General features: G+C 39.4%; 3 protein-coding genes across 4 annotated transcripts; 1 reads left to right on the top strand and 2 right to left on the bottom strand.

Moving 5' to 3' along the window:
• Window positions 1-9614: 9614 nt before the first annotated feature.
• Window positions 9615-15600, bottom strand: nsun3 (NOP2/Sun RNA methyltransferase 3). The gene is made up of 6 exons (XM_023424291.2): window positions 15300-15600; window positions 13148-13251; window positions 12553-13061; window positions 12005-12159; window positions 11239-11360; window positions 9615-10972 (listed from the first exon to the last, which is right to left on the bottom strand). Exons 1-6 carry the CDS (start codon window positions 15459-15461, stop codon window positions 10636-10638), a joined length of 1389 nt encoding a protein of 462 aa, XP_023280059.1. The 5' UTR covers window positions 15462-15600; the 3' UTR covers window positions 9615-10635.
• A 1865-nt stretch (window positions 15601-17465) lies between these two features.
• LOC111668366 (ATP synthase F(0) complex subunit C3, mitochondrial-like) lies at window positions 17466-20437 on the bottom strand. Of its 2 annotated transcripts, none has more exons than XM_023424407.2 (5): window positions 20351-20437; window positions 19963-20055; window positions 19122-19193; window positions 18271-18470; window positions 17466-17843 (listed from the first exon to the last, which is right to left on the bottom strand). In XM_023424407.2, the coding sequence occupies exons 2-5, from the start codon at window positions 19999-20001 to the stop codon at window positions 17729-17731; spliced, it is 426 nt and encodes a 141-aa protein (XP_023280175.1). In that variant the 5' UTR covers window positions 20002-20055; window positions 20351-20437; the 3' UTR covers window positions 17466-17728. The 2 variants fall into 2 exon arrangements, with proteins under 2 accessions (XP_023280175.1, XP_023280176.1); XM_023424408.2 differs by lacking the exon at window positions 20351-20437 and adding an exon at window positions 20159-20295.
• Window positions 20438-22672: 2235 nt separating this feature from the next.
• rrad (Ras-related associated with diabetes) lies at window positions 22673-26064 on the top strand. The gene is made up of 5 exons (XM_023424293.2): window positions 22673-22828; window positions 23063-23453; window positions 24231-24304; window positions 24415-24619; window positions 25068-26064. Exons 2-5 carry the CDS (start codon window positions 23081-23083, stop codon window positions 25343-25345), a joined length of 930 nt encoding a protein of 309 aa, XP_023280061.1. The 5' UTR covers window positions 22673-22828; window positions 23063-23080; the 3' UTR covers window positions 25346-26064.
• Window positions 26065-26757: the final 693 nt, after the last annotated feature.

Below are 26757 nucleotides of genomic sequence, written 5' to 3'. Positions count from 1 at the left end.
TTTCAGGGAATAAAAAAAGGCCTCATTCAGTCCAGCGTTTATATTCTGGCCCACAGCCACCTGTCACATCGATGTGATCCACCCCCCAGGAAAGAGAAATATGAACATAAAAACACCCCAGCTCTGTCTTATCAGCACCTTCACCACAGACTCTATGCACTTCCAGAGGCAATGTCCTGTATAAACAACGGGTTCATACCAGTTTATACACTGTTTGGATATGAATATGCAGGTTCTTAGGAGAAAGGTAGAGTCCAACTAATAGGACAAAACTTAGTCAAAACATATAAAGCGCATGATATGAAAAGAAAGTCAAGGAACTCAAAATAAAGATTAGTCAACTCTTGTTTTGCTTTATATAATTCAGAATTTGATTTCAATTCATTTGAACTATCCAGTGTTGATTAATCAGTTAGTATTAACCTTCTAAAGGCTTGGTTGGTCCCACCATGTTTTTTTTTTTTGTTGTTGTTGTTTTTTGTCTTGTCATACTTCATTATACGGTAGCAATGCGGCTGTTGTGTCCGGATCTCAGCAACTTTACTATCATAACCAGCATCAATAATGACCAAAAATACAAACCCAAATTGTAACAAACCAGAATCATCCTTCGATATTTCTCAACACAGTACTCACAGGCTCATATGTGCATTGAAAACAAAACTGATCGCTGTAATTGTGGCCAGTATGTCACAAATTGCTGAGCTTAGGGATGCACTTTTGCACAGTCAATGCTCATGTGAGATTTCAGTCTGGATTAGACAAATCAAGTATAAATAAGTTCCAAAGCCTTTTTAGTTCAAAATTCCCTCTTTATGGTATCATCCCTTTGTTGTGGCTCAGCAAGCAAAATGTATTTGTTGTTGTACAAAGAAGGAATTTTGTATCAAACAGACTAACTTTGGAAGATACCCACTTGATTTGTCTAACCCAGTCAGGCAGCCAGTGTGGATTTTGTCTGACATTTCTTACACTGAAATTGTTTTCGCCAGGGATCTCCGCATGGACAGAGGAAAGATAACAGCAGCTAATAACCTGAGACTTGAAAAAGTGTGAACCTATCGTTTAAATGAGAATCGGTTTTTAAGTTGTATGAATGATTTGTTAATACTACTTGTTAACTTGTGAACACTCATCTTGATAATATTAGACCTTCACTTGGGGTTAAAAATGTAAGGCCGTGGTTAGCAATGCTACTTATGGTTACTTAGGGGCCATGAAGCGTAGGCTTTGTTCGCTGGAAACATTGTGTATTGTGTACAATGTGCATTTTTCAGTCCAGAACACTTGGGTCATGATTCAGGACCTGAAAAGGCCAGGATACAGGGATTTACAAATGCCCTCACATGTATAGTTGCCTAACGCAGGGTTGTGTGCGTTTATGCAGCTGCGAGTGTGTGGGCCTGCACTGTACCGACAAAGGTAATAGTGAACACTCTTCCTTTCTCCTCAGTCGCTTTTCCTCTGGGTGCACGGTCTTGAAAATGTATGTTATGGGTCTTGAGTGCTGAGTGCACTTGTAAGTTTCACAAGAACATCAAAACACAATCAAGTCATGTGGATCCCTGAGGCTCAAGACTGGGAGCTAGCACTTAGGGAAGGAAAGGATTGAGGGAGGAGAGAAAGTGGGACGTCAGAAACAGGGAGATGGGGGTATAAAGGGAAGCAGAAGAAGCAAGTGCAGTTGGAAGGCAGATGAGTTGAAAGGCTGGGATAAATGACTTTCAGTCATTTCATATTGTCGGAGCCAGATGATAAGGTATTTTAATACAAAACCTAGATTGGATGATATTGCATTGTTCATATCAGTTATTATAGGAAGTTGAGTTTATGACTAACTGACTCCCTCATACATTCATTCTGAAGTTTTTACCCTCCTCCGTCGTTATGTACTGAGTTCACTGAATCGATCAGAAGCTCCGCTCCAACCCAGAAACCTCTTACATTACCGGTGTCACAATTCACTACTGAGCTGAGTGAACTCTGACAGCCAGGGGGCTGTTTATCTATTTATTTATTTATTTATTTTATTTTATTTTTTGGGGTGGGTGGGTGGGTGGACATGGTTAAGAAGTCATGCTCCCTTTTGCTCACTTATAAAGCCACGTGTGTGGGGAATGATAATTGAGTCATCACTCCAGGAAAGAGAGAGAAGATGAATGGACAGCAGGGCGAGAGAGAAGAGGAAGGGAGAGGGGACAGAGAGTGACATATGACTGGCTCACAGAGAGACATTAGAGGAAAGCACACTTATCTTTTTTGAATTTTGCTCATTTACAACTGTATTTGTATATATTTGCAAAAAACAATCAAACATTATCTCATTGCGGCAGCTAGAGTGTGATTAAGGTTAGGTGACTGTAATCACTTGATCTGGCTTAGGGAAGATTGTGGTCACGGTAAGATAATAAAAAATGTCAATAGTGAGGTTGGGTCAGGTTGATTGAAAATTATTATGTGTAGGTTATTAGGATAAGATTAGACATTGCGATGAATAGGAATAATAGGAATCAAGAACTGACTTCTGTCTTAGCCCATGACTGCTGTGGGGTCTCTAAAAATGTTACTACCTCTGGTTCATTGCTTCTTTTGTAAAGAATTTTGTTCAACTCAACATAGAGTAGAATAGATCTGAAACAAGTAGTCAGTTAATCGATTGGTCAATTCATAGGAAATCCACTGATTAAACTAAACATGTATCTTTGTATTTTGGATTGTTGTTGAGTGGACCAGATAAAACAAGCTATTTGAAAACTTCACCTTTTTTGACAAAAACTGAGAAATAAGCAATAGTCGATTATTAAAATAATTGTTAGTTCAAGCAGCATCTAGATCCCAGATGATGTCACATTTGTGGCTTCCTCTTTTGTCACATAGTTCTCTCAGTCTTGGTTCCTACACTCACAACTACCACCTCCAGACCAAGAGATAACATAACAAATAACCCTGATGATGCTAAAGAACTGCAATGCTAAATCTGTGGATTTAACTGTTGATGAAATAATTTAAAAAGCTGCTGCTGGGAGTACGTCCATATTTGTATGGAGCACCACATTTAAAGGTGTTTTTGTTTCCTTCAAGTTTGAATACAACCACCGCAAAGGTAAAAATGCTAGTGTGGCTGAGCATCATTTCATAGCTGATTCAATAAATCTTCAGCTCTTTAATTTCTTCCCTTTCTGAGGATTGTGCTCTCTTTATACTATTTTTTTTCTGTGACACTGGAAAAGCAATCTTGGTGCCTTCTCTAATGGATATTTATCTTAATTTACCTGTTTACTTTATTAACACAGGGACTTTTTTTCTTACCATTTTTCTTGAGAAATAATGATTCAAAATTTAGGATCACAGAAAGGTGCAATGATGATTTAGGGTAAAATATTATGGTGCCTTCATATGTTAATTTATCCTGCACAGTAACAAAAAGGCTTATGTGATAATCTTATTTGGTTGAAGTTACAATTCTATGTCCCCCCATGTTCTTCATTTGAGAGTCACTATATTTTCATCACAACTTATTTATCGATCTTATGCAACAAAATGATTATTTGCATCAGATTAAAACAGTCTTGTGTGCTGTGTATTATGGAAACAAGCAGCAGGCTATAGTTTGGTGCTGTCACCACATTTATTTCAGTTTATAGGAATTTCAAACCTGTTCCTCACCTCATTTGAATTTACCTTATTCCTCACACACAAACACACACACGCGCGCGCGCGCGCACACACACACACACACACTCACAAACACACACACACACACACACACACACACACAGTATGCTTGTGATTAAGGGTGTCCAGGCCTGTCATTAGATCTGGCCGTGTGGGGAAATGATGTCTCAGTAGACCTCCTGCAAAAGGCAGAGCAGGAGTTAAGACATTAATAGGCAGAGAAAAGCCATACAGCATCAGTGTCTACCTCTGTGCTAGGACTGGCAAGATCAAAGGCTGACTCTGAGAGAGAGGGGAGGGGTGGGGGGTGGGGGGGTGTAGAGGAAGACAGCCAAATACATAGGCAAAGAGGAAGGCAGAGAGAAAGTCATTCAGCGACAAGGAGACAGAGAGAATAGCAAGTTCTGAAAGCACAGAAAGGACAGGGAGGCAGGTAAAGAAAAAATCGACAGGGAGGATAAATAGAAGACATTTCCCTTCTGCCACCTGCCTTGTTGCTGACTTCAGATTATGCGCTGCATTGGCCTTAGTGTCACCTTCTGTATGCCTTGTGAAACCCTTGGAACAAGGCAGACGTTGCGCTTGTCTGGTCAGCACAAAGACTACTGAGACATGCTAACTGGCAAAAAAAAAAAAAAACCTGCAGGGAACATGAACATGTCTTCATCGAGGAATGATGCAGCACTCACTTTGCACCAATGACAAATCGTTTAGCCAGAGCACGGCAGTGCTGATGACAGTGGCAGTCAGACCAACACTTTGGTCAATACTGACATCTCAGTAACTGTTGGATAGATTTGTATGAAAGATTCTACAGACATTCCTGATATGCAGAGGATGAATCCTAATGATTTTGGTGATCCTCTTACTTTTCCTAAAGTGCCACTATCAGTTTGATCAATAAGTTGGTTTTTAACCAACTGCCAAACTAAGAAAATGAACATCGTAAACATCGCACCTGCATAACGTGCATGTTAGCATGGTCATGTTTTATGTGTAAGATAAAAGCTTTTGGAAAGACAGCAAGAAACGTCTCTTTGCAAGAAGAAAATTGTATCAAACTGCATCACTGAGATAAATCAAAGTAGCCAAAGAAAGAAATCAGTTAATTACTTTAGGTCAGTGTAATTCTATAATTGGCAGATTTAAAAGGCAAACTGCCCAAATTTCATCAAAAAAAGAAACAGAGGGTGTGAAAAAAAGAGAGAGATGACATCCTGCGGCACTGCACATATTCCACTGTGACTGGCTGAATATGAATAATAAATATATCATATGTAAGTACTTAAGTGCTTGCATAAAATCTGATGAACAGACTATTGAATATCCCATCTAAGTATTTTAAAAGTAAGCACCAGGAGGGCTCCATTATTATTGAATTACCTCAAACTGCTCAGGAATATGTTCTTAATTTGATGAAGTGACACCCGTTTGAATAACATCCCCCACTAATGTTTTAATGACCTTTTAACCTGCAAGTATTGGTACGAAATCTATCCGTGTTAATCAGCCCCTTCGTACCTCTTCCCTCTGACTTTCTTTCCCCTTTTTTGTTCCTTTGGGTGAAGAATCTATTATTTGTGCTTTTCCTTCACTCAGGGAGTCACCACTTCAACAAGGTTTGAAGTCTGGAAGTTTAACAGAAGTGAAGTGGAAATTGAGATGAGGCAACTTTATATGGGTTCACCTTTTCTGGATGAACATTTTATTCTTGGACATGTGTATTGCAGGGATCTGTGCAGGGGTCAAATAAGCGTTAACACAGTAATTCAGTGTGTATCCCAAATACACATGACCTGCAGTTATGCAGCTGGTTAACGTGAGAAGTATTGGCATGAGAGAAAGATTTTCTAAAATGATGTTGAACCGATAATGAAGCATAGAGTCCCCTGATGTTGAGCCGAACCAGCAGCAGTTCATTATCGCATGTTGAGAGGCAGAATCTAGTTCTGTAAGAACATAACATGCTTAAAATTGAGCACTTTCCATCTTTCTAACTGCGAGTTAAACTAGAAGTTTCTCAGGTCTTGATATGACGATAATTAAAATATTATGGCGTGAACATTTTGCCTTTTTGGAAAACAGCAGGGTTCAGTACGTCAAAGATGATTATTACGGGCCGGTCAAAAGGACATACATACTGTAACTATGCTACACGCATTTTTAGCTTACCTCTAATTTTTTCATAAGTATTGTTTTTTTCTTTAGTAATACTGGCTGGTTTTAAGTTGCTTTTGCTGTTCTCTTTCTATAGCCAGGCACAGGGGTAACAACCACTGTTGGAGCAGTTACTACTGAAGCAGTTACTCACATCCTAAAATTGGCATAATCCATGACCATTTTACAGCTGCTTGCTGTTCAAAGTTACATTTCATTTGTGTAAAAATGATGACATGATAGTTAGAACTGAAAAGATCTGGTGGTTTTCTCTCAAATCTCATTTCTCTGCAAAACTGTCCAAGGCTTTAGTTTTAGATCTCCTGATCAATTCTGTCTTTTCCTCAAAGGATGAATGAATGTCTGGGCTGGGGTAATCTGTACTGCCTTCACTCTGCTAAGCCTGTGCTTTGTCTTCTCATGCAGCTGTTATGGATGTCTCCTTCCCTGCAGCTGCAGAGACTCACAGAGGTCTATGGGAGAAACATCCAACAATAACACATTACTTCCTGGTATAGTTTATCAGGGGCCAGACTGCAGTTGGTCTTGAAGTGTTCTTGAGTTTGTTTTTTTGATTTTTTTTTTTACATCTTCTTTTGACCACAAATCCCCTTTGATTTAAAACTGTGGACAACTTTTGAAGAAATGGTAAACTTGGAAACTTGGATACAACTTTTAAATATCATCCAAACTTCAATTCAACTATAGTTTTATCCAAGTTCTGCTGCCCTCTATTAAAAGCCTGTCACTCAGGATGAAGAGACTGGGATCACCACCACCCTCTCTGCTAAATCTCAAAACAAAAAGCAAACAGACCCAATTTTATTTCTCTTTGCTCTAGAGTTTCTTTTGCATTTGGAGTCTATGTGTGACAAGTGAAAAGTAGATGAAAGGATGGAAATGTCTGTGCTCCTTTCCTTGAGCATAAGTTTTTCAGTCATCCTCTCACTTTCTCTCCTGTCCTATTAATTTTCCTCTGGTGTTGTCTGTCTGCGCTGACAGGCCATAAACCACACAAGAGTAAATTTGGTTCTGTATCCAGTCAGTCCTCAAAGCCCTTAATTGTTTTTCTGTGTGATGTATTGCATTTGGATTACATAAAAACAATTAACAACAATAACAACAACAATCAATTTGTGCTGTCTTTCTCTCAAGTGTCATATTTACTGCTAGTTTGTCTTATACCTGTCTAGGAAGAAGTGGCAACATGATGACTTGAATAGCTTTTTATGGCTGGACCACAATGGCGAGGCCAGCCCTGTAATCTAGACTGACTGACTGACTGATCATATTTCCACCTGCCAAATGACAAGTCACTGAATTAGAGTTTCTGGTGCAAACAGATTCTATTATGGGGGTGTTCACAGGATCTGGCTTGTTCATTCTTTGCAGGAGTGTGCGTATGTCCTTACTACACGCCTATTACAGTAAAAAGCTGTAGCCTAATTAAGAAAATTCATGTGTTTTTGTGTGCATGCGGAGTGTGACTTGACGTCACCTCTACTAGCGTTCATTCTTCGCAGACTTTTCTCCCCTCAGAGATTAGTGGTGTAACAATCAATCAAGAGCAGCAATCCGAGTCTCTCACTTCCACTGATGGAATATTGACAAATGATGACATTTGAAATGAATGATGGATACCCCAAAAGGCACCAAATCTATAGACCCACTTGTTAACTGTCCAGCACACTCAGTGTCAAACGCTTTAAGTCAAACATTTTTCAGAAATGGCAAAATATCAGACTGACAGATGGTGATTGGAATCTGATTGGATGTTAGCAGCACAAACGCTTTTCGATGTCAGTGATATTCTGCACAGCAATGTGTATATGAAGATATGTAAAATTATACCAAATAATTAAACCACAAGCATTGACAGTTTTTCACTGTGGGTTTGAGATCTTTTTTTTTTTTGGCTGACAACTGCTTCCTGCTGCTGGATACAGGGTTAATGAGAGACTGAACCGAACAGTACATTTACGGGCTGTGAGTGGGACTTTAAAGCCTACACATATTGCTAAATGGCTTTCAGTCTGACTGATATATGTGGCCGCCCAAATAACTGTTATCGTCTAAATTTCAGATCCTTTCTCATGATGTGTTGTCATCATTTTGTTCACCAATAAATAGTGAAGCACATATATAATGAAAGGGTAAGAGGAGTAAGGATTAACATTGTGCCAACATGTTCAAACATAGCGGACTGAAAAAGTGGACCCATCTCAACAGCTGTTTAGCGATAGTGTCCTCTGGCATTTAAGGACCATCCCATTCTCTATATCTCTTTCTCATTCCATCCACTGTTCCTACAATTCCTCCTCTAATTTCCCTTCCTCCTCTCCCCTTATTGTCAGTGACTGGGGTTTTAATGATTACATCTGGCGGTGCCACAAATTAATTCCTGCCTCTCTGGCAAAAAGCTGTTCCCCACCTGATTATGCAAAGCAGGCCTACATTCTCTCCCTTTGAAGTGGTGGAAAAGCTGCTTAGAGATTCTCCCCTTGAGGAAACACTGCAATAGGAGGAACATCAACAAACCAAGAGTTCACACAAAGGTCAGCAACATGGTTAACCCCAATGAAGCCTCACTTCATCTCCACATCTCGCCACTTTTAACTTGTGTTGATGTTGTGGTGGTGTAATGATGCTCTCATATCAGACACTGGAGCTACTTTTCAGAGACACACAGAAGTGGAGCAAAAGTAGGGCAGCCAATAAAAATAGCTATATAAATGCACCCAATAATGCTTGTGTCTATGGCCGTGCAGAGTAGTTATATGAAACCAGTGCAAGGCTCTTGTAGCTTTCCTATTTCAGCAATCATATCCCTGACAGTGTGTCATGGGCTCACTCTGAATCACCAGCCTTATATATTTGGGAGGAAGAAATAATGGTTTATACACATAACTGCTTCTGCAAGAGCATACTTTGTCAGTCTGTTATCGTCAAAATCTAAAAATATATGAATTCTTGCGTGTTATTGTCTATAGTTACTTTCAAAACACTTTCAGCTTCTGGTCTGCGCAATCACCGCCTGATGAAAAGCTACATCACTGCGATGAAACAGTCTACTCTTCACTCAAGCATGACACAAGAACCACCCAGGTAATGAGCCACTGTAAGATATGATACTGCCTTCTCAATCACACTGAAGGGAGGTATGATGACAGATGTAAGATTGCTTCTGGTGAGGCTTAAAGCTTGTGTTAATGCATGAGGGGGGGGAACAGCAGGAATGAAGAGAGACACAGTTCCTACAGACAGAAACTGTGTGTTAATTATATCATTACTGCTCTCACATTTCATGGTTATTAAACTAATCTCTCAGACAGGAAACCTTTAGCCTCTTGTTGAGTATGTCAAGTCTGAAAGCATTTGTTAATAGTGTTATGGCACTTAGATATTTAAAAAAACAAACATCAGTCATGGGGTTTCAGATAGAAACTTAAAAGATTCAGTGATGACTTAAGTCAAGTGGTAATCCAAATTTAATGAATGCAAGCTAATTTACTGACTCAAAGCATGCAAGGTGGAGATTCTGAATGTGAGCTTCTGTGGTGCTTCCTCTTATAATCTCATATCTTCTTCCTTCACTACCCCTCAAGAGTATTTAGAAGCTCACACAAACTGAAAGAAGCACTCACTCCTAATAGAATAAACTGTCAATAAATTTTTAATAATACAATCTCACACCGTAGAATATTGCTGTCTTATGGTACCAAATGTATTATACACTGTGGACACAGTGTGTATGTGAAGCACTTGAGAAAGAGTTCAGTCGGTTTCATCTAATTGGACAACTAATTTAATGAACAATAAATAATGAATACAAATCATAAAACAATGAATAATAAGGTGGTCAAACAGAAAACTTTTTTGGGCTCTTGGTGTCAGCAGAAACAAGTTGTTAAAACAACATTAACGTGTTATCACCTGTTAAGTCGGTATGGAAAACTTGTTACCAAAGTTGCTTATTTTTTTGCATAGCCAGGAATTTCAAAGCAACGTTATAATTCATTTGGAGTCATGTTTCTGAATGCAAGTCCAATATTCAGTCTCTTCTAGCTCTGTTTTTGGTCTCTACCAATTGATGAGGGAACTACCTGGCTGTTTAGCTGCTTAATACTCCACTTAGAGCTTTTACACTGAAAACAGCTCCCTGCTGTGGCTGTAAACAACAGCATGAGAGTAAACCAAAACAATAAAGTTGCGGTTGGACAGCCGACGGCTGCGAGGAGGAGCTGCAGATTTGGATAATTCTCTATTAAGTAATCGCTACGACCAACTCCTTTCACACTGTCACATGCCTTAAATAAATATATGTTGCCTCAGGTCTATGTTTGATGCAGATCACTGCAGGTGATGTCAGCAATGTTCTATTGTTATTCTGTTTTAGATGATAATGTTAAATGTAAAATCTCGTGGCGCGCACGCACACACACACACACACACACACACACACACACACACACACAGGACAGCTGCTTTAAACAGCAAAAACTGCAGCTGCAACAAACATTCTTTTGCAGGTGACCAAGTGTTAAAACTGCAACAGTTATGACTTTTCTTTGCCTGCATGTGGCCACACTGACATGTTTGTATCTGCATATTTAAACTACTGCTGCTATTACTTTCCTCCTCTATAAGTGGCATAGGTTAAATGTGTATTAGTATGTTTGTCTGTTTCTGTGTGTGAATCAGTTCTAGGAGGTACTTTGCATCTTAAAAACCCCACAGCTAACAAAAGAAAATGTTGCTGTTCAGCCATTTGTTTCTACATATTGTTTTTGCTCAGGATACCCACTATTTCCTTCTTCTAATCCGAGACAAAAACATGGGTCCCCAGGTCTTGCCAGACTGAGGAACCACTAAAATGCCAAGTCTGTGGTGATAAGAGGACACAGCGCCATTCTGTGGCTGCAGGGAGGGCTCCAGAGATGTCTGTCCATGACCAGGCTGAGCAGAAGTAAATGCAAAATATTTGGATAAAGGAACAGCAATCTCCTCCCACAGGTCTTCAGGTTCAGCCTCAGGACAGTTATTCAGAACTGTCTCAACCACAGCATAGTTTTCAGAGCTGGACAGTGTGCAAGTTGAATAGACCACAAGGCCCCCTGGACGCACAGCTGACAGTGCAGACCTAGAAAGAGTAGACAAAGATTGCACTGTGATTAATTTGCGTTCTTTTCTATTTAATATTTACACTATTCTGTGGGCAGCAGAACAGTGCAGGTGAATGTTTCCTAATTCCTTATCTGAACCAAAATAATGTTATATTTCAATTTTGCTTTTACCAAACATGAATGGTTATATCTCATATCATGTCTAAATAACATGATGGAATATAGGAGAATACCACAACTGTCACACATAGCAGACATTTTTAATGTAGGTGATTGGACTCACTGAAGCAGCTGAGCCTGAAGCGCAGGCAGCCTGGCTCTTTCCTTCAGTCTCTGTTCCCCCTGCTGGCTGCTGCAAGAATACAGCCAGCTCCTGTCATTAGAACATGGAGCATCGACTAAAACCTGCAACGGAGAGAGAGACAGACATGTGAGTAGTTCGGAGTCTGAGTCAGAGAGTTCAAGAGTGTAAGGGCTGTGAGACACAGAGAGGGTCACAAAAGAAAAGTGAAAGCGAAGGAGTAAGAAAATTGAAATAGATAATGAAGTTAAAAGCAGATGAAAAGACAAATGCTGCAGGTCTGGAAAATAATCCAAATTCATATTTTCCCCACAGCACCTGAATCATCAAGGGACAAATTATGCTCAGTCAGAGTGAAAAAAGACTCTTCAACAAATGTGTCCTATTACCCAGTGTAGAAAATCTCAACTGCCTCTGAAACTATACACCTCGGCTAAAAAATCTTCCAAAAAATCTGTCCTAAATTTTACAAAATCATATCATTGACACAACACAGCTTGAAACTGTGCACTGTATTTCTACTATTCTAGTGCATTGCCGGCTTTGTTCAAACTGTGTCTTACTCTCAAGCGCTTCATGTTGTGCCTTGTTCCTTTTTTCAACATTTTGTTCCATTATCAGTCTCTTTGAGTCCTTTGATTCCTCCCAGCCTTTTTTCTGCTTTTTCGTGGCTTCTTTGACTGAACACCGCTGGATTTCTGCATTCAATCACAATCTGCCATGAACATAACACAAATTCTTTGCCCACCTTATCATATGTTACTGCTTCACTCTGCCCAAAACATCGTCCATCCTGTGCAGACACTATCACTCTGCTGTTAAGTGAGTGAGGCAGAAAAGATTCCAGAGTTTTGGTCAGCCAGTCCCGTCTGTGAAGATCTGGTTCATTGCAGCAGAGAAGCGCTGGAACACAACAGACAGCAGCATTACTTTTTACCAAATAGGCTATTCACACCAGACAAAAATACTCTTTCGAATCAACAGCAGCAATTTATATGCAAAGTATGCTTTTAATATTTAAAAACAAACCTCAACACATTTCAACAAGATGTTTTTGTGAAAAACTCTAACGGCCAAACACAAACTTAATCTGGTGTGCTGTCAGCATCCATCTGCTAAAACACTGAGTCATGATTTGGGGTCATTTCCGCCTAATTACAATTTAACCATTATTATTTATTAAATACATGAGTTGATAAATGAACTTTAAGATCAAGCATTATAAAATACCAAATACCAAATGCCAATATTTACTATATTATTTTAAGGATATAAATCCTTAAAAACACTTGTTACCTGGGGTTGCACACTGCAGTATGGCTAAGGCTTTGCCCCCAGGGGCAGAGCAAAGATCCAAAACCTTCTCTCCATTTCTGACTTGCAAAGCCAACACTGGAAGCAGGGAGGCAGCATTCAGGAGGTAGTACTGCTTCAGCTGACCAGGCCTATGAGCCTGAGAAGGAAATCGGAGTGGATATGGGTGGATATAACACTGTAGTGAAGGACGGGGCAAGCTGAGTAATGGCTCTGACTGAAGGTCCTGACTGGGCGAATGAGAGGTGCTGTCAGGTTGAGGATGGGAGTCATCAGGAGGCCACTTGGAGATGAAGTGGGAGTCTTTTCCTGTCTGGTATTCAGAATTTGACGCTGGTGAAGGAGAATCGGAAAGCAACGTGGAGCCATCTGTTTGAGGCAGCAACCTGGAAAAGCCCTGTGACTGGAGAATCTGTGTGACATCTGTCACAGCTGTGAAGCGGTTAAGCATGACCCCATATTGCCAGGAGTGAGGGTTCAGGAGAACTGATCTGCAAGAGAAAGGAAATCCCGATGAAAGAAGAATAAAAACGCTGTCTTTGTATAATCTGCAATAATTATTTTAGACAAAATCTACCTTGCAGACGCCCACAACTTTCCAAGTTCCTGACTGTACTGCTGGTCAAAAAGGTCCAGTACTGGTCGACATGAAGATCTTTCTTTTTTATGCCTTTTGGTTACCTGTTACAAACAGGTTGTAGGGAAGATGCTTTAAAAAAGGTACAGTAAATCCTAAACAGGCACGAAATTACCTTTAAAGAGCCCACTGTAGAGAGCTGCATACCTGACATTATATGAAACTGTTATAGCACTAAGATTGGTGGATACATTTTTTGATTCAGAACATTGAGCCTTACATTCATGTAAAACGTATTTATTTTTACCCACCAAAAGCACTGAAAGAACAAGATGTCCATTGTATTTAAAGTGGATTTTCCTTTTAAGTTTGTAGATTTCAGTTGAAAAACTGCTGTCCTGTCTTGTTGTGCATTGCTACCCCCGTTTGACAGTGAGTGTAAAATCTGTCCTGTTAGGAACATCAGCAAGGCATTAAGTTATGAGGCTAAAAAAAACTAAATGTATATCTGACCTCAATAAACTATACAAAATTACCAAGATAATAAATGTCCTCAAAAATGACGTATTGTAGCTGGGCCAAACTGGGTTATAATTATCATATACTACGGTATCACTGGCATAGTTTACATAACTCAGCTTTACACTTGTTGAGCACTTTAATAGGAACCCCTGTGCACCTGCTTATTCATGCAGTTATCTAATCAGCCAAATATGTGACAGCAGAGCAATCTATAAAATCATGGAGATACAGGCCAGGAGCTTCAGTTATTGCTCATCAAACATCAGAATAGGAAAAAGAAAGTGATCTCAGTGACTCTGACCGTGGCATGATTGTTGGTGCCAGATGGTTTGAGTATTTCTGAAACTCCTGTTCTCCTGGAATTTTCATGCACAACAATCTTTTTACTCAGAGTTTTTACTCAGAATTGTGCAAAAAACAGAAAACATCCAGAGAGCAGCAGTTCTGCGAACGGAAATGCCTTGTTGATGAGGGAGGTCAGAGGAGAATAGTCAGACAGGTTGGAGCTGAGAGAAAGGCTACAGTAACTCAGACAACCACTCTGTAACTGTGATGAGCAGAAGAGCTTCTCAGATTGCACAACACGTTGCACCTTGTGTTGGATGGGCAGAAGACCATGTCAGGTTGCAGTCCTGTCAGCAAAGAACAGAAATCTCAGGTTGAAGAGTGGAAAAACATGGCCTGGTCTGATAAATCTGGATTTCTGCTGAGGCAGCAGGTGGTTGGGTCAGAATTTGGCCTCAACAGCATGAATCCACAGACACAACCTGCATTGTGTCAACAGTCCAGGCTGGTGGTGGGGGTGTTGTGGTGTGGGGAATGTTTTTTTGGCACACTTTGAGCACCTTAATGCAAATCAATTGTGTTGAATGACACAGCCTGTCTGTCTGTTTTTGCTGACCACATGCTTTCCTTTATGGACACAATTTATCCAGCTTCTAATGGCTACTTCCAACGTGATAAGGCACCATGTCACTAAGTAAATCATCTCAAAGTGGTTTCATGAACATGAAGTGAGTTCAGTGAACTTCAGTGGCCTCCCCAGTCACCAGATCTGAATCCAGTAGAACACCTTTGGGATGTGGTACAAGATTGGCACCGTGAATATGTTGCTGATAAATCTGTAGAAATGATGTGTTGCAATCATAACAACATGGACCAGAATCTCAAAGGCATATTTCTAACTTCATGTGGAATCCATGCCACAAAGAACTGAGGCTGTTTGGAGACTAAGGGGACGCAGTATTAGTGTGGTGTTTCTAATAAAGTGATCGGTGAGTGTATATTCTTTTGTTTTCTTTCTAGTTCAGTGAATGCAAAAAATTCTTAACAGCATATCTTCCACTAAAGTTATCCATACTGCACCATCTAGTGGTCAAATAAGTGAGCTGCATGCATTTCAGTAACTATTGGGGTTTTATAAAGTTATGTAAAATGTAATACAGACTGTTGCGACTTCACTTCTGCTCAGAGAGCAATAATAAGCTGCTGTACCAGAGAGGGTCAGTAAGCTACATGTAAATAGCTATTGCAGAAGTTGGCTGATAAAACCAACCTACTGCAAAACTAGAAAAGGAGATAATATAATTACAAACAAATAACCAAAAGGCAACACCTGCTGTTTGTTTACCTGGTTATTACGGACTCCTTTTTGCTCGCCCGGCTCTAAAACAACGTCCCGAGCCGTGTGACGGTGACACGGCCACAACCACCACAGAGTTGTCGGCGTTAGCTTCTCAGTTTTAAGGCATATTATCCTCCACGCACCGTAGAACCGAGGTACTGAAAACATTTATTTAGATGTTCGGTTCTCTGTTTCTTCGGCAGACCTTACATGCCAGAATATATTTTCATTATCGTTAAATCACGTTCACGAAATATGGGTAAACGCTAAACACTTACAAGTACGACCCGCAAATCTGTCCTCCTGCACCTTAAACCAATGTTTAGTTCCGGTTCGAGCTTTTTGTTTTAAAAAATATTTCGGCTTAGTATGTTATTTCTCTGTTAACCCCTGATTAATTCACATAGCATGTCAGCGTAAATCTTGGGAAGCAAAATTTTATTTTCTTACCTGTTATTTCCGGTTGAGCCTTCTATGGGGCTCCAGAGAAAAGATTTGTTGTCAGGAGCTCAGTTGACCCCCACTAGTTTACTTGACCTATTCCCACACACCTGAGATTTCCAGATGGCGTTATCACGTTTCTCTGCGTCGCAACCGTCTCCCTTCTTTACCAGATAACGTTTTGGACAAGTTGCCCGGTGAAATGGACAGTCGTCGTAGTCAGAAGAAAAGAGAGGTGGAGCAGAGAGGGAGAGCATAAAAAGTAGGAAGGCCATCGCCACAGACCTAGCTTAATGCTGCAAAATAAGCTACATGTTTGGCGGGAAGGGACCAGGTAAGTCAAAAACACATTTTCAAACGCTTTATGTTGAATATAAAGATAATAATTTGAGCGTTCGAGCTAACTCTGTATCTCATTAGTTTTTATTATTATTATTATGATTTAAGTGTTGGCTAATTATTTTGTGTCTAGCCTTGTACATTTGTATGGGGCATTTCCCCAGTTGCAATCTGGTACCTGTTACATCAATAATTTGGGATAGTCCAAAAAATTGGCAGTCTGGTAGTTTGTGTGAACAGCTTAACATGGGATGGAGTCAAAATGTCCGGCCTGAATTATTGTTTCATTATTTCTCCAGTACCAGTAACCAACCACTTCTCTAGACCAACAACAACAAATTTAATAAGTGATTGTTTTACATTGTAAACTTTGGTTTTTAGTGTTGTTTAGACAAACAAAAACAATTTGAATATGTTCATTCAGGCTTCAGGGACTAATAAGTATACAATGAACAATCAATTATTAAAGAAAATAACTGAAAATAATTGTAGTGATTATGATAATAACTGTTGGTTGCAGCTTTACAGTTTTCCCATGATGGACTACCTTGCCAGAGGTGCTTGTTTGACAAAAAGAAATTAAAGCCCTTTGATTAAAAACAACTTTACAACAAATGACCACAATACAAACTAGAAACTAAGTCTTAAACTAGGTTTTGATACAGAGGCCACCAGATGGAGGACTGGCGATTAGTCAAATCATGAAGACCCAAATAATATGGAGTGAACCTGGAACTTATGGGGCCCTTTGGCGGTTTCCTGCGTTACGCGGTTGGTAAACCAACCTTCTTTGTTCAACATTTTTGTGATCATATAGATATCTACACTTTGCCCAGAATGATAAAATGTTTGGGTGAAAAGCATCTGAATTCAGTGTATTTTCCCCAAACTGTGCTGCTACACACTGTTCTTTGTTTTCCCTGGCTGTACATTGGAAATATTGGGTTTAAACATTGGTTTTGCCTCAGACAAACAATTTATCATTCAGGACAGATGGTGGACAAAAATACAAACAAAAATACAAACTAAAGATACAAGCTGCTGCTCAAGAACAGCAAAATTAATCTTTTGATTTATTTTCCCCTGTCAGCTTTATGTAACATACTGAAGTGGCCAACTAATTATTTAACCAGAACTTTGAAGATTAGGTAATTTCTTTCCTACATGAGCCTACTATTGCAGACAGAAAATGAAATCTGTCTAACTGTCACGGGTGAGTTTTTAAACTTAATGAGCTATATGTAGAATTTTATGTGGGACTGTTGTCTTTGCCAGGTCACAGCCAGGAAACCATTAGACTTGGAGGTTTCTCTATTTGTGCACATTGCCTGTCTGAATCTATATCAACATACACAAATAACCCAAACATTCACTACAAATGTAGACGCACAATTGAGGAATAGATGTTTTACTTCTGTTATTGGTTGCATGTTTGTTAACAAAAACATTTGATTAAATATACAACATATTGACAAAACAATCATTTAAAATGACCTGGGTTTGCCAGAGTTTCATACATCAGTGTGTTCACACTAATGCACAATAATAACCAACACGCTGGACTGAGATCATAGTACCATTTAAGGACATCTCAAACTAATAATTCTCATTAACGTTGATGTTGCGTTTCCCTTTACAGTGAATGCCAAACTGGCTTACATGGCGAACAGAATGAGGAACGCAACCATCAGACAGAAGAGACCCATAGCTTCAGACAAAGCAAAGCCCAAGATGGCGTATGAGAACAGCTGCTGCTTCAGCGAGGGGTTCCTGTTGAGAAAGAAAGAGGCAGCTGAGACAAGTTGGAGGTACAAAATGAGAAAAAACTGTGCTATGACATTTTAGTGAGCAGATAATCCCAGCATCCTCCAAGGTTCCCCACAAAAGACTTAACTTGTGACTAAATAATTCTATTTTATCTCTTGGCCAGATAACATACAAATTGAATCAAGTATGCCTCTGTTAGTTTTATAGATATTGCTAAAAACAATCATCTAATAGCAGAAATCTGGTCAGATCTGAGCCGCCAAAATCTAAATAATTGATCTTTGGCCAAAACACTATCAACTAAATCATACGATTTTATGATATTGTGGCTTGGACAGACAAATAAGCTGGGAAACATGACTGAAAAAATTCCCTTCTTGGTGGAGATTTTAAAAATATCTTAAAATAACACATGATGCATTTAATTTACCTTGCATATCCGATAATAAGGCTACCGAATACGGTTCCGATTCCGGCTCCAGATCCAGCCACGCCCACAGTGGCAGCTCCTGCTCCAATGAACTTAGCAGCAGTGTCGATGTCACGGCTCACGGCACTGGTCTGGAAGCCCCGCACCGCCAGCTGCTGCTGGGAGGCTGCAATACTCTGTGGTGCCAGGAGTGAAGCAGTCTGAAAAACAAAAAATAAATGAGATTAGTAAAAAGAAAAGCAGTAGAGAATCACAAAGCTGCACTTCATATTTTTCTATGTTATGTATAGAGAGGTTTAGTTCATGCCAGAGCCATACTTTGACCCCTGAATCTGTCTCCACTACATACTTGATTATGGTTCTATAAAAACTCAAGTGAGCATTAGTTCAGCTTTAGAAATGTGAAGGAAACTTCACATACTGATACAGAATTTGGATTGTATTTATTATAACAGTAGCAACCTATGTGCAGCTAATGTGTGCCACATAGATGATGAAGCTCAAGTTAACTTTTGATGCAAATTTCAGTCATCTGCTAGTTATTACCAACATTCAACAGTACTTCTCAATAGGAAACGTTTAATGTAAGGTATGATAGATTTAGCTTCTAATCCTATTTTGTCATCTCACCAATCTGTTTTTGTTTTATTGGTAAAATTTAGTCAGTTTGTTGGCTAGCTACATTAAATAATTTTATCACATGCAGCTTTGGATCTTTACGTACTGTATTAGTTATGGGTAAGATAAAAAGAAAAAATGACTGGAGTTGTGATAGCTTCAGAGTGCCCCTCCTCTGTGATCACTCAGTGTCAATTAATCAGGTGTACTTCCTAGTACAGACAGTTGCTCACCTCTGCTTTCCTGGCATCTGACACTACTGCTGCAGAGAGTGGTCTGTACAGTGCCCGAGATCCAGCACGGACCTGCAATACAAAACAAGACATAACACATTTAGTTTAGACAGTTGTGCTGTGATAAGGTGATTTACTGGCATGTTAGACTGACATCTGTCTGTAAAGCTTTAAAATCAGCTATGAAAACATCTACTCTGCTCAAAACAATAATATATTGTTAATGTATATATTAATTAATTATTTTACTCCACTCACTTACCTGTAGTTTCAGTTACTTTACATAGTCGGATATTTGCATACAATAACATGAAGGGAAAATTAATGACCACTATTTTCACTAGTGTTTCATGGTTTCAACTTCTCAAATGTGCCAATTTGCTCCTTCCACTTTTAATTATTTGAATTTATCTTTAATACGTTTAACAAACTGAAACAACGTGAAGTTGTCACTTTGAGCTCAGGGTAGTTTTGATGGGCATTTCTCAACATTTTCATACAAAACAACCAATTGATTAATAGAAAAAATAATCAGCAGATTAATTCATAATGACTTAATTTTTCAAATGTTTCTCAGTAAACATTAAACCCTTTAAATTTAGATTCATATAAGTTTCTAAAGGTGTGTATAATGGATAGATTTAGGTTTCCCCTGATAACGTTCACCACTATAGGACGTCCTTGCAGGTGGGAACACCAGCTGACTTTGGCAGAGGGTCAAAGAGGCTACACAGCTAATGCCAGTGTTAGCAAGCTACATTATAACAGTGGCTTATTGCAAACTATCGAGGCGCAGTTAAGCACACGAATTTGTCATATCCATCCATTCACGCAAACTCACCAGAGAGGGCGTGGAGACGAATTTAGCACAGGCATACATCACGATAGGACGAATTGGTCAGGTCAACCGCAGGAGCTGGCGTTGATTCAGCGTCTGCAGAAAGCAATACATGCAACACAACAACGAGGAGGTGAATGAACCTGCAACTTGTTTGCTTGATGAGAAAGTACAATGTTAAGTGGACACACACACTCACAGATATAAGGTCAACTTTAGCTGCAACCCGAGCAATGACGCTAAAAACTAACGAGCTGACAATCCAGAGAACAAACCAGTGCTGTGGTCACGACTACAGCCACTAAGACACCGAGCTACACAGGGTATCACGGTTATAGGCAACGTATATTTAACTCAATCACAGTTAATGACAGGAGAGGTCTGTTCTTACCGTGTAGTTGTAGAGGTCGAAGACGTGAGAGGGCTGCGCATGCGCAATGACACATTTAAAGGGTTGATTTCCGGTTTCCTGGAGTGGGAGCGTGGATGTAATAGGCTACTTATATGAGTGGGAGCTACTGTCTAGTCCAGAGAGATCATCATGCCAGCACAATTTGTTTGAATGCCTCAAAATTAAAGTCCACAGTGCATTAACTTTACATTAACTTTTACTTTGACTGGGTCCAACTCTGGCGCTTTCTGCAAAGGGAACATATTCCTCACATCCAGATTAGAAGGTATTTATTATTTACTGCCCCCTAGTGGCAATCTGAACAAATGGGTAAAATGTGCAGTTGTATGCAGTTTGGTCTCCCCAGGCAAATTATTTATTTTGTTGATTTATACAACCCCAGCAAATAGACCCTTTAAAAAATGAGCCCTTCCTCAGTGCAATTAAAGACCAGAGAAAAATCAAACAGTAATTGTGGCAAGTGAAAAAATTACCATTTAGTAATCTGATCGTCTGACAGACATCACAGCTTGTAAACACTTTCTGTTGCCAGCTAAGAGACTTCCTGATTTTGATTTAGGTTGATTTTACTTTTAACCTAATCATTTCAAATTGATAGATATTTGAGATATGTTTGGCTGTCTTGCTGTACACACAGCAATTAATATCAAATTCAGATTATTTAACTAAATATGAATATAAACTTCTAATACAATTACCCTACTGCTAGGAAATCAAAAGATGTTTGTCATAAGTCTAACATGTATAATTTTTACAAAGGTTTTTATACAAGCTGTTACCTCAAATATTGTCCTCCTCATATTTGCTATTTTACGCAAGAGATACAGATCTGAATCAAAATGTGGACCCAAGGAAGAACAATATGTGGAATGAATGTGGAATGAATTCAAGTTGGTCCAAGAAAGAATACAGCAAAAATTCCTTATCTCAAAAGACTAAGAAATCTTTTAAAATTCAATTTACACTTGATCCAGATTTGCACCAAGAGCTAGAGTGAGAGCAACAGTAAATTAACTCTGTGATGTTTGGGAGGAGAAAAAACTTAAATCTGAGCCGAGCTTCTGAGACAGAATTTGACTGCGGTATAGATTTAAATTAAATTTTTTTTTTTTTTTAAATGCTAACATTAAGAGCATTAATACATATCACGATTATTTGTTTGTTTATTATTTTATTGTTTATTTATTCACATTTTGCTCAAGGGACAAAGCAGAAAATACATTATGATGCTCACACATACACCAAGGCTAAGTTCAAAAGATTCAAGTAACAACTAAAGTCACAAGGGGGCAGCAACACACCATGCGCAGTCTATGATATGCACTGGAAAAATAAATTCAGCCTTTGGAGCACATCTTACTGAGTGTTGTAGACCACATTGTGTACCAGACACTATATGTAAAATATACTGGATACAGGATTAAACATAAAAACACATACTGAAGCAAAGCAGAGAAAGCTGACCTGAAGTCATGAGCTTCATGAAGTCAGTATAACAAGATTTCCCTCTCTTAATGAGTTATATAGACTAGATTAAATTGAGAGCATTTTTGCATTATTCACCTATGGCATGGATCAGTAAAATCACACATGGTATAGGTCAGGCCTGTCATCTGAGAAGGATTACAACTGCAAATACAAGGAATTAGGTCTATAGTTTTATGTCTTCAGCAATGCCTTCATTTTTCAGACAGCAAGGTGGTGGGTGGAAAGCTAGGGGTGAATGATAAATGAATCTCACTGTGTGTAGAATTCTTATGTGTTTGTAATATTTTCACTGCCAGATTGAAATATGATTTTTTTGCATATATGCATCAGTAACATAGCCTGTAGGCGTATATTTCATTTGTGCATTTAAAATATGAGCACCTCCCTCACATTAAAATGAAATCCCCATGATATTGTGTAGAAGTGTAGCAGTGGACTCCATCTGACAGTGACCATGAAGCTCAAAATTGATAATCAATTTAAGCAAAGACAAGCGATCATATTTCCATAAAAGCATTCATCTGGTCTACCCTCTGCATTGCGCTTTAACATGCAACACCTTAACATCTTGCATCACGAGGATATCCTTCCATCATCCCTAAATGTATCTCCTAAACGAATGTTAAATATTTATATCACTCTAGCTTTAAGTGGGCTTCCCCTCTTCAAGGATTCATCCCTGTCCGCCCCCTCAGAAGTAAGCTCCATTTGGCGATGCGGAAGGGAGATTCCTCTGCTCTTCCAGTCATGCACCCCCTCCCCTGTATGATGTTACCGTTACGCACCACTATAATAAGCGGAGACGTGACTCTCTGGGGCGAATCCCTGCCGACGTCACTCCCGGTCCTGTATAAATAGGTTGAGCAGCGACTCTGATCAGACTCAAGCAAAACCGCTATTTCGGCTACAACAACTCTTCAAACCAAGGATTATTGGATTGCCTTCGTTGGATTTAATTGCCAGCACCGGGTAAGTGTCTTTAATGCTCATGAGGCATTTTAAGCTTTATTCGTTTTATTTTAGGCTAGTAGAGTTGAGTAAACATGTGGTCAGGTCAGGTCAACATTTCAGATGAAAATAATTTGATGTGATATGTGCTTAAATGTAGGCTACAGTGGCTTTAACCCCCACTGACATTTTCACTTCATTTAAATGCGATTAAACGTAAAATCACACATTTACGCATGGAACATCTGTCCACAGATCCTCGGTTAAAGCACAATGACTTTGAACAAGGGTGACAAATTGCGGAACATGGACAAGAGGAGAGGAAGCATGCCGTTCCCCATGAATCTCCCCAACCTACACCGGAGAAGCATGCCCGTGGACGACCGGGATCTTCGCGCCACGATGCCACAGACCGGACAAACCGACGAGCTGTCCAACCTACTGCGCTGCATGTCCTACTCCCCGAGTGAGCAGCACCGGGGCAGCTGCGCCTCAGACTCCTCCGACTCCGTGATCTCCACCAGCAGCGAAGCGGAATCCCAGGTGTACAAGGTGGTTCTCCTCGGGGAGCACGGCGTCGGCAAGTCCAGCCTCGCGCGCGTCTTTGGAGGAGTTGAGGATGCTGGTCACGACTACGATGAAGCAGGTAAATGTTGATACTGAGGATGAGTCATCCACCCTTGCAGACCACACGCACACTCATAGACAGATGCGCTTAAGATGTCCATTAACTATGAAGACATATGCTATGTGATGATTAGTCCTCTTCATGTTCAATTTAGTTTACATAATACTGAGCAATATACCTTATACTTTTATAACTAATAACTTGGAGATAGAAGGATTAATGAATGCAGTTCTGAGATATGAAGCATGAAAACCTTGGAGACCACTTTTGAAATGATCTAACCCTAAACCTTTACAATAAACAGCACCACTCATGCATGAAAACACATTTCAGAAATAGATGTGATTTTTTTTTTAAATTACATAAAAGTCACATGAAGCCTTATAACCTCTCTAATTCTGAATAATTTTGATCTGTAAGGCTGGTGATAAAGTTTCACTGATGGATCAGAAAAAAAAACAGGGTTCTTATTTTTGCACGCAAGAGTGTACATGCATTGATTATTGCTATTTCCATCTACAACGAGGCACCAGTCCTGCCCTCAGTACTACAGCTGTCAGAAACAGATCCAGTAGCATAATACGAAAGGAAAATATAAAAGGCCAATGATGGCTTGATCATAGGCTGTGATCAACTTTCTGCTTCAGAGTGTAGACTACAAAGGGAAAAAAAATGTGCTAGATCAGTGCGAAGAAAGCAACAGCACACACTGCCAACAACCACGACTGTTCAGATAAGAGATGCCTCGCTCCTTTCCATCAGTGTGTAACATTATATTAATTTTTCCTCCCTCAGGAAACACTTATGACAGATCCATTGTGGTGGATGAAGAGGAGGCATCCATTGTGTTGTATGACATCTGGGAACAGGTGAGTTATATTTTATTTATGCAATGTTTGTCCACTTGCATTGATTCATGGATATTACATTAGTAAAAGATGGGATCAGCTAAACTAACTATCTTTTTTCTTTCTTGAAGGATAACAGCCAGTGGCTGAAGGAACAGTGTATGAGGATGGGAGATGCCTACATCATTGTTTATTCGGTGACAGACAAATCGAGCTTCGAGAAGGCGTCAGAGCTGCGTATTCAGCTGCGCCGGGCAAGACAGTCAGAGAACATTCCCATAATCCTTGTGGGCAACAAGAGTGACCTGGTGCGGTCCAGAGAAGTGTCTGTAGATGGTAAGTCAGTATAACTAACTTACTATTGAGCCTAAAATGTGCAACAGTAGTGTGATGTATTAAGCCAATAGAAATTTTTAGGTCTGGGGAAGTGAATTTTATTTGCTTTAAAAACTCTTATATTTATCATTTGAAGAATAAAAGCTTATCTTGAGGCTGTTCATGATCAAATCTAACAGAGCTGGTTCGGCTTGACCGGCTTTGCTGGGGTCAGGCCGCATTTCTCACTTGACTGCTCAGGTTCAGCCCATGCTGACATTCAAGTACCACACCAAATTAAGGCCAAAGTTTTAATACTAGGTTCTCTTAGGGCTAATATATCATCTCAAGGCTTATCTAGAGCATAAATTATCAGTTTGTAACCTAAAATTACTTGAGCTTCTACCTTAATGTAAATGCACACCTCCTCAGAGCTCTTATTTTCCTCTCCATATTTTCTGTATCGCAGAGGGAAGTGCCTGTGCAGTGGTGTTTGACTGCAAGTTCATTGAGACGTCCGCATCCCTTCACCACAATGTACAGGACCTGTTCGAGGGCATTGTCAGACAGATCCGCTTGAGGAAAGACAGCAAGGAGGAGAATGCACGACGCATGGCAAACTGCAGGCGTAGAGAGAGCATCGGCAAGAAGGCCAAACGTTTTCTTGGCCGCATGGTCGCACGCAAGAACAAGAAGATGGCTTTCAGGCAGAAGTCAAAGTCCTGCCACGACCTTACAGTTCTCTGAGAAACAGAGGGGACAGATGGACATTTTTTTCTTTGGCCTCTGAAGACCAGACGCTGTGTGTGTTTTAACACTAACCCTAAAGGACTAATAGAGCTGTATAGATATATATTTTTATTTTTTAGACACCAACCGAAAGCAAAGAGAGGACTTAATTAATATAAAACATGACTGACATTATTCAAGTCATATCATGATAATGGTGATAACCTGCATGAAGCTTTGCAAACATTTATTTTATTTTATTTTTTTGTCTGCCTTAAACATATTGCTGTCATGATATGATTCAGTATGTATGAAAACTCCACAAAGGCTTGTTATTTCTAATGAGTTGCAGAGATTGCCTTGCTGTTAGGTTATTGTTGTGTTCCTTTATTGGAAGGGATTGCTGTATATACGTATATGAATGATGCTGAATGCAACATACATCTCATTATTCTAAAAGACACGGTAAAGGATTACAATACTAGGTCATCTGGAGTCATATTTACTTGAAACGTGGTACGCAGGTTCGTGCCTCGGACAAGTTGCGGAAGACGAGTCAAAGATAAGAGAAAAAAAACCTATGTTATTCTGTGTTGTTCCATAACATTGAATCCAGGTTGTGAATGTATGAGTAAAGCAATAAGTTATATTAGTCTTGTGAACCTTGACATTATTTGGAAATTCTTTGTTTACGTTGATTCCCTTTTTACAATAAAATAAAAAATCAAAACATAAAATTTTCTCTGTCATTGCTCCTAAAATAACATATTCAGCAGAATGCAACAGAAAAGAAGTGGCTGTTGTTCAGGTGATTTACATCCTTATAAATATTCATTTGATCGTATCAGTGGAATGGAACCTCACTGGCCATTGGTTTTACAGGAAGGAAACAAGGTAGTTAAGCATATGTATCTGAAGGTGTTAACCATTAAACCACCGAAGGAGTACAAGTACGCAATTTTCCATCCAATTTAAACTCCCCCTCACACCTCTTAGAGTGAGCACACACAACATTCGGAGGAGGTAAGATACAAAACTTTTTGTTTAAAATACGAAAAGATAAGAGAAGTTACTTCACATAGTCATCTTCTGCTGTTGTTAAACTACAAGTTTAAAGTTTGCTGTTATACTTTAGACGTTTGAATTTGAATTAGTGAAGTATTTAGAGCATTACTCTTAACTTGTACAGCCTGTGATTTGGTACTGCTAAAATACAGCTGTCTAAAAGAGATTTGACAGACATTAAGGCTCCAATGAAATGACACAATCTAAGTTTTACTTTCAAATCAAAGTGGCTTTATTGATCTTTTGTGCTGTTGTGACTGTAGTGTGGGCTCATTTGTTGATTTAAACAGCTTTGTAGGTGGTTATGTGTTCAAATCAGACTACTGTGCAAGTAAAAACTGTGAAATCTTTGTGTATGAAAGAAT

Source organism: Seriola lalandi, unplaced genomic scaffold (assembly GCF_002814215.2).
Source record: "Seriola lalandi dorsalis isolate HSWRI2012SDOR001 ecotype SW California unplaced genomic scaffold, Sedor1 jcf7180002054735, whole genome shotgun sequence".
NCBI classification, from domain to species: Eukaryota; Metazoa; Chordata; class Actinopteri; order Carangiformes; family Carangidae; genus Seriola; species Seriola lalandi.
This window is presented reverse-complemented; position numbering and strand designations above follow the sequence as displayed.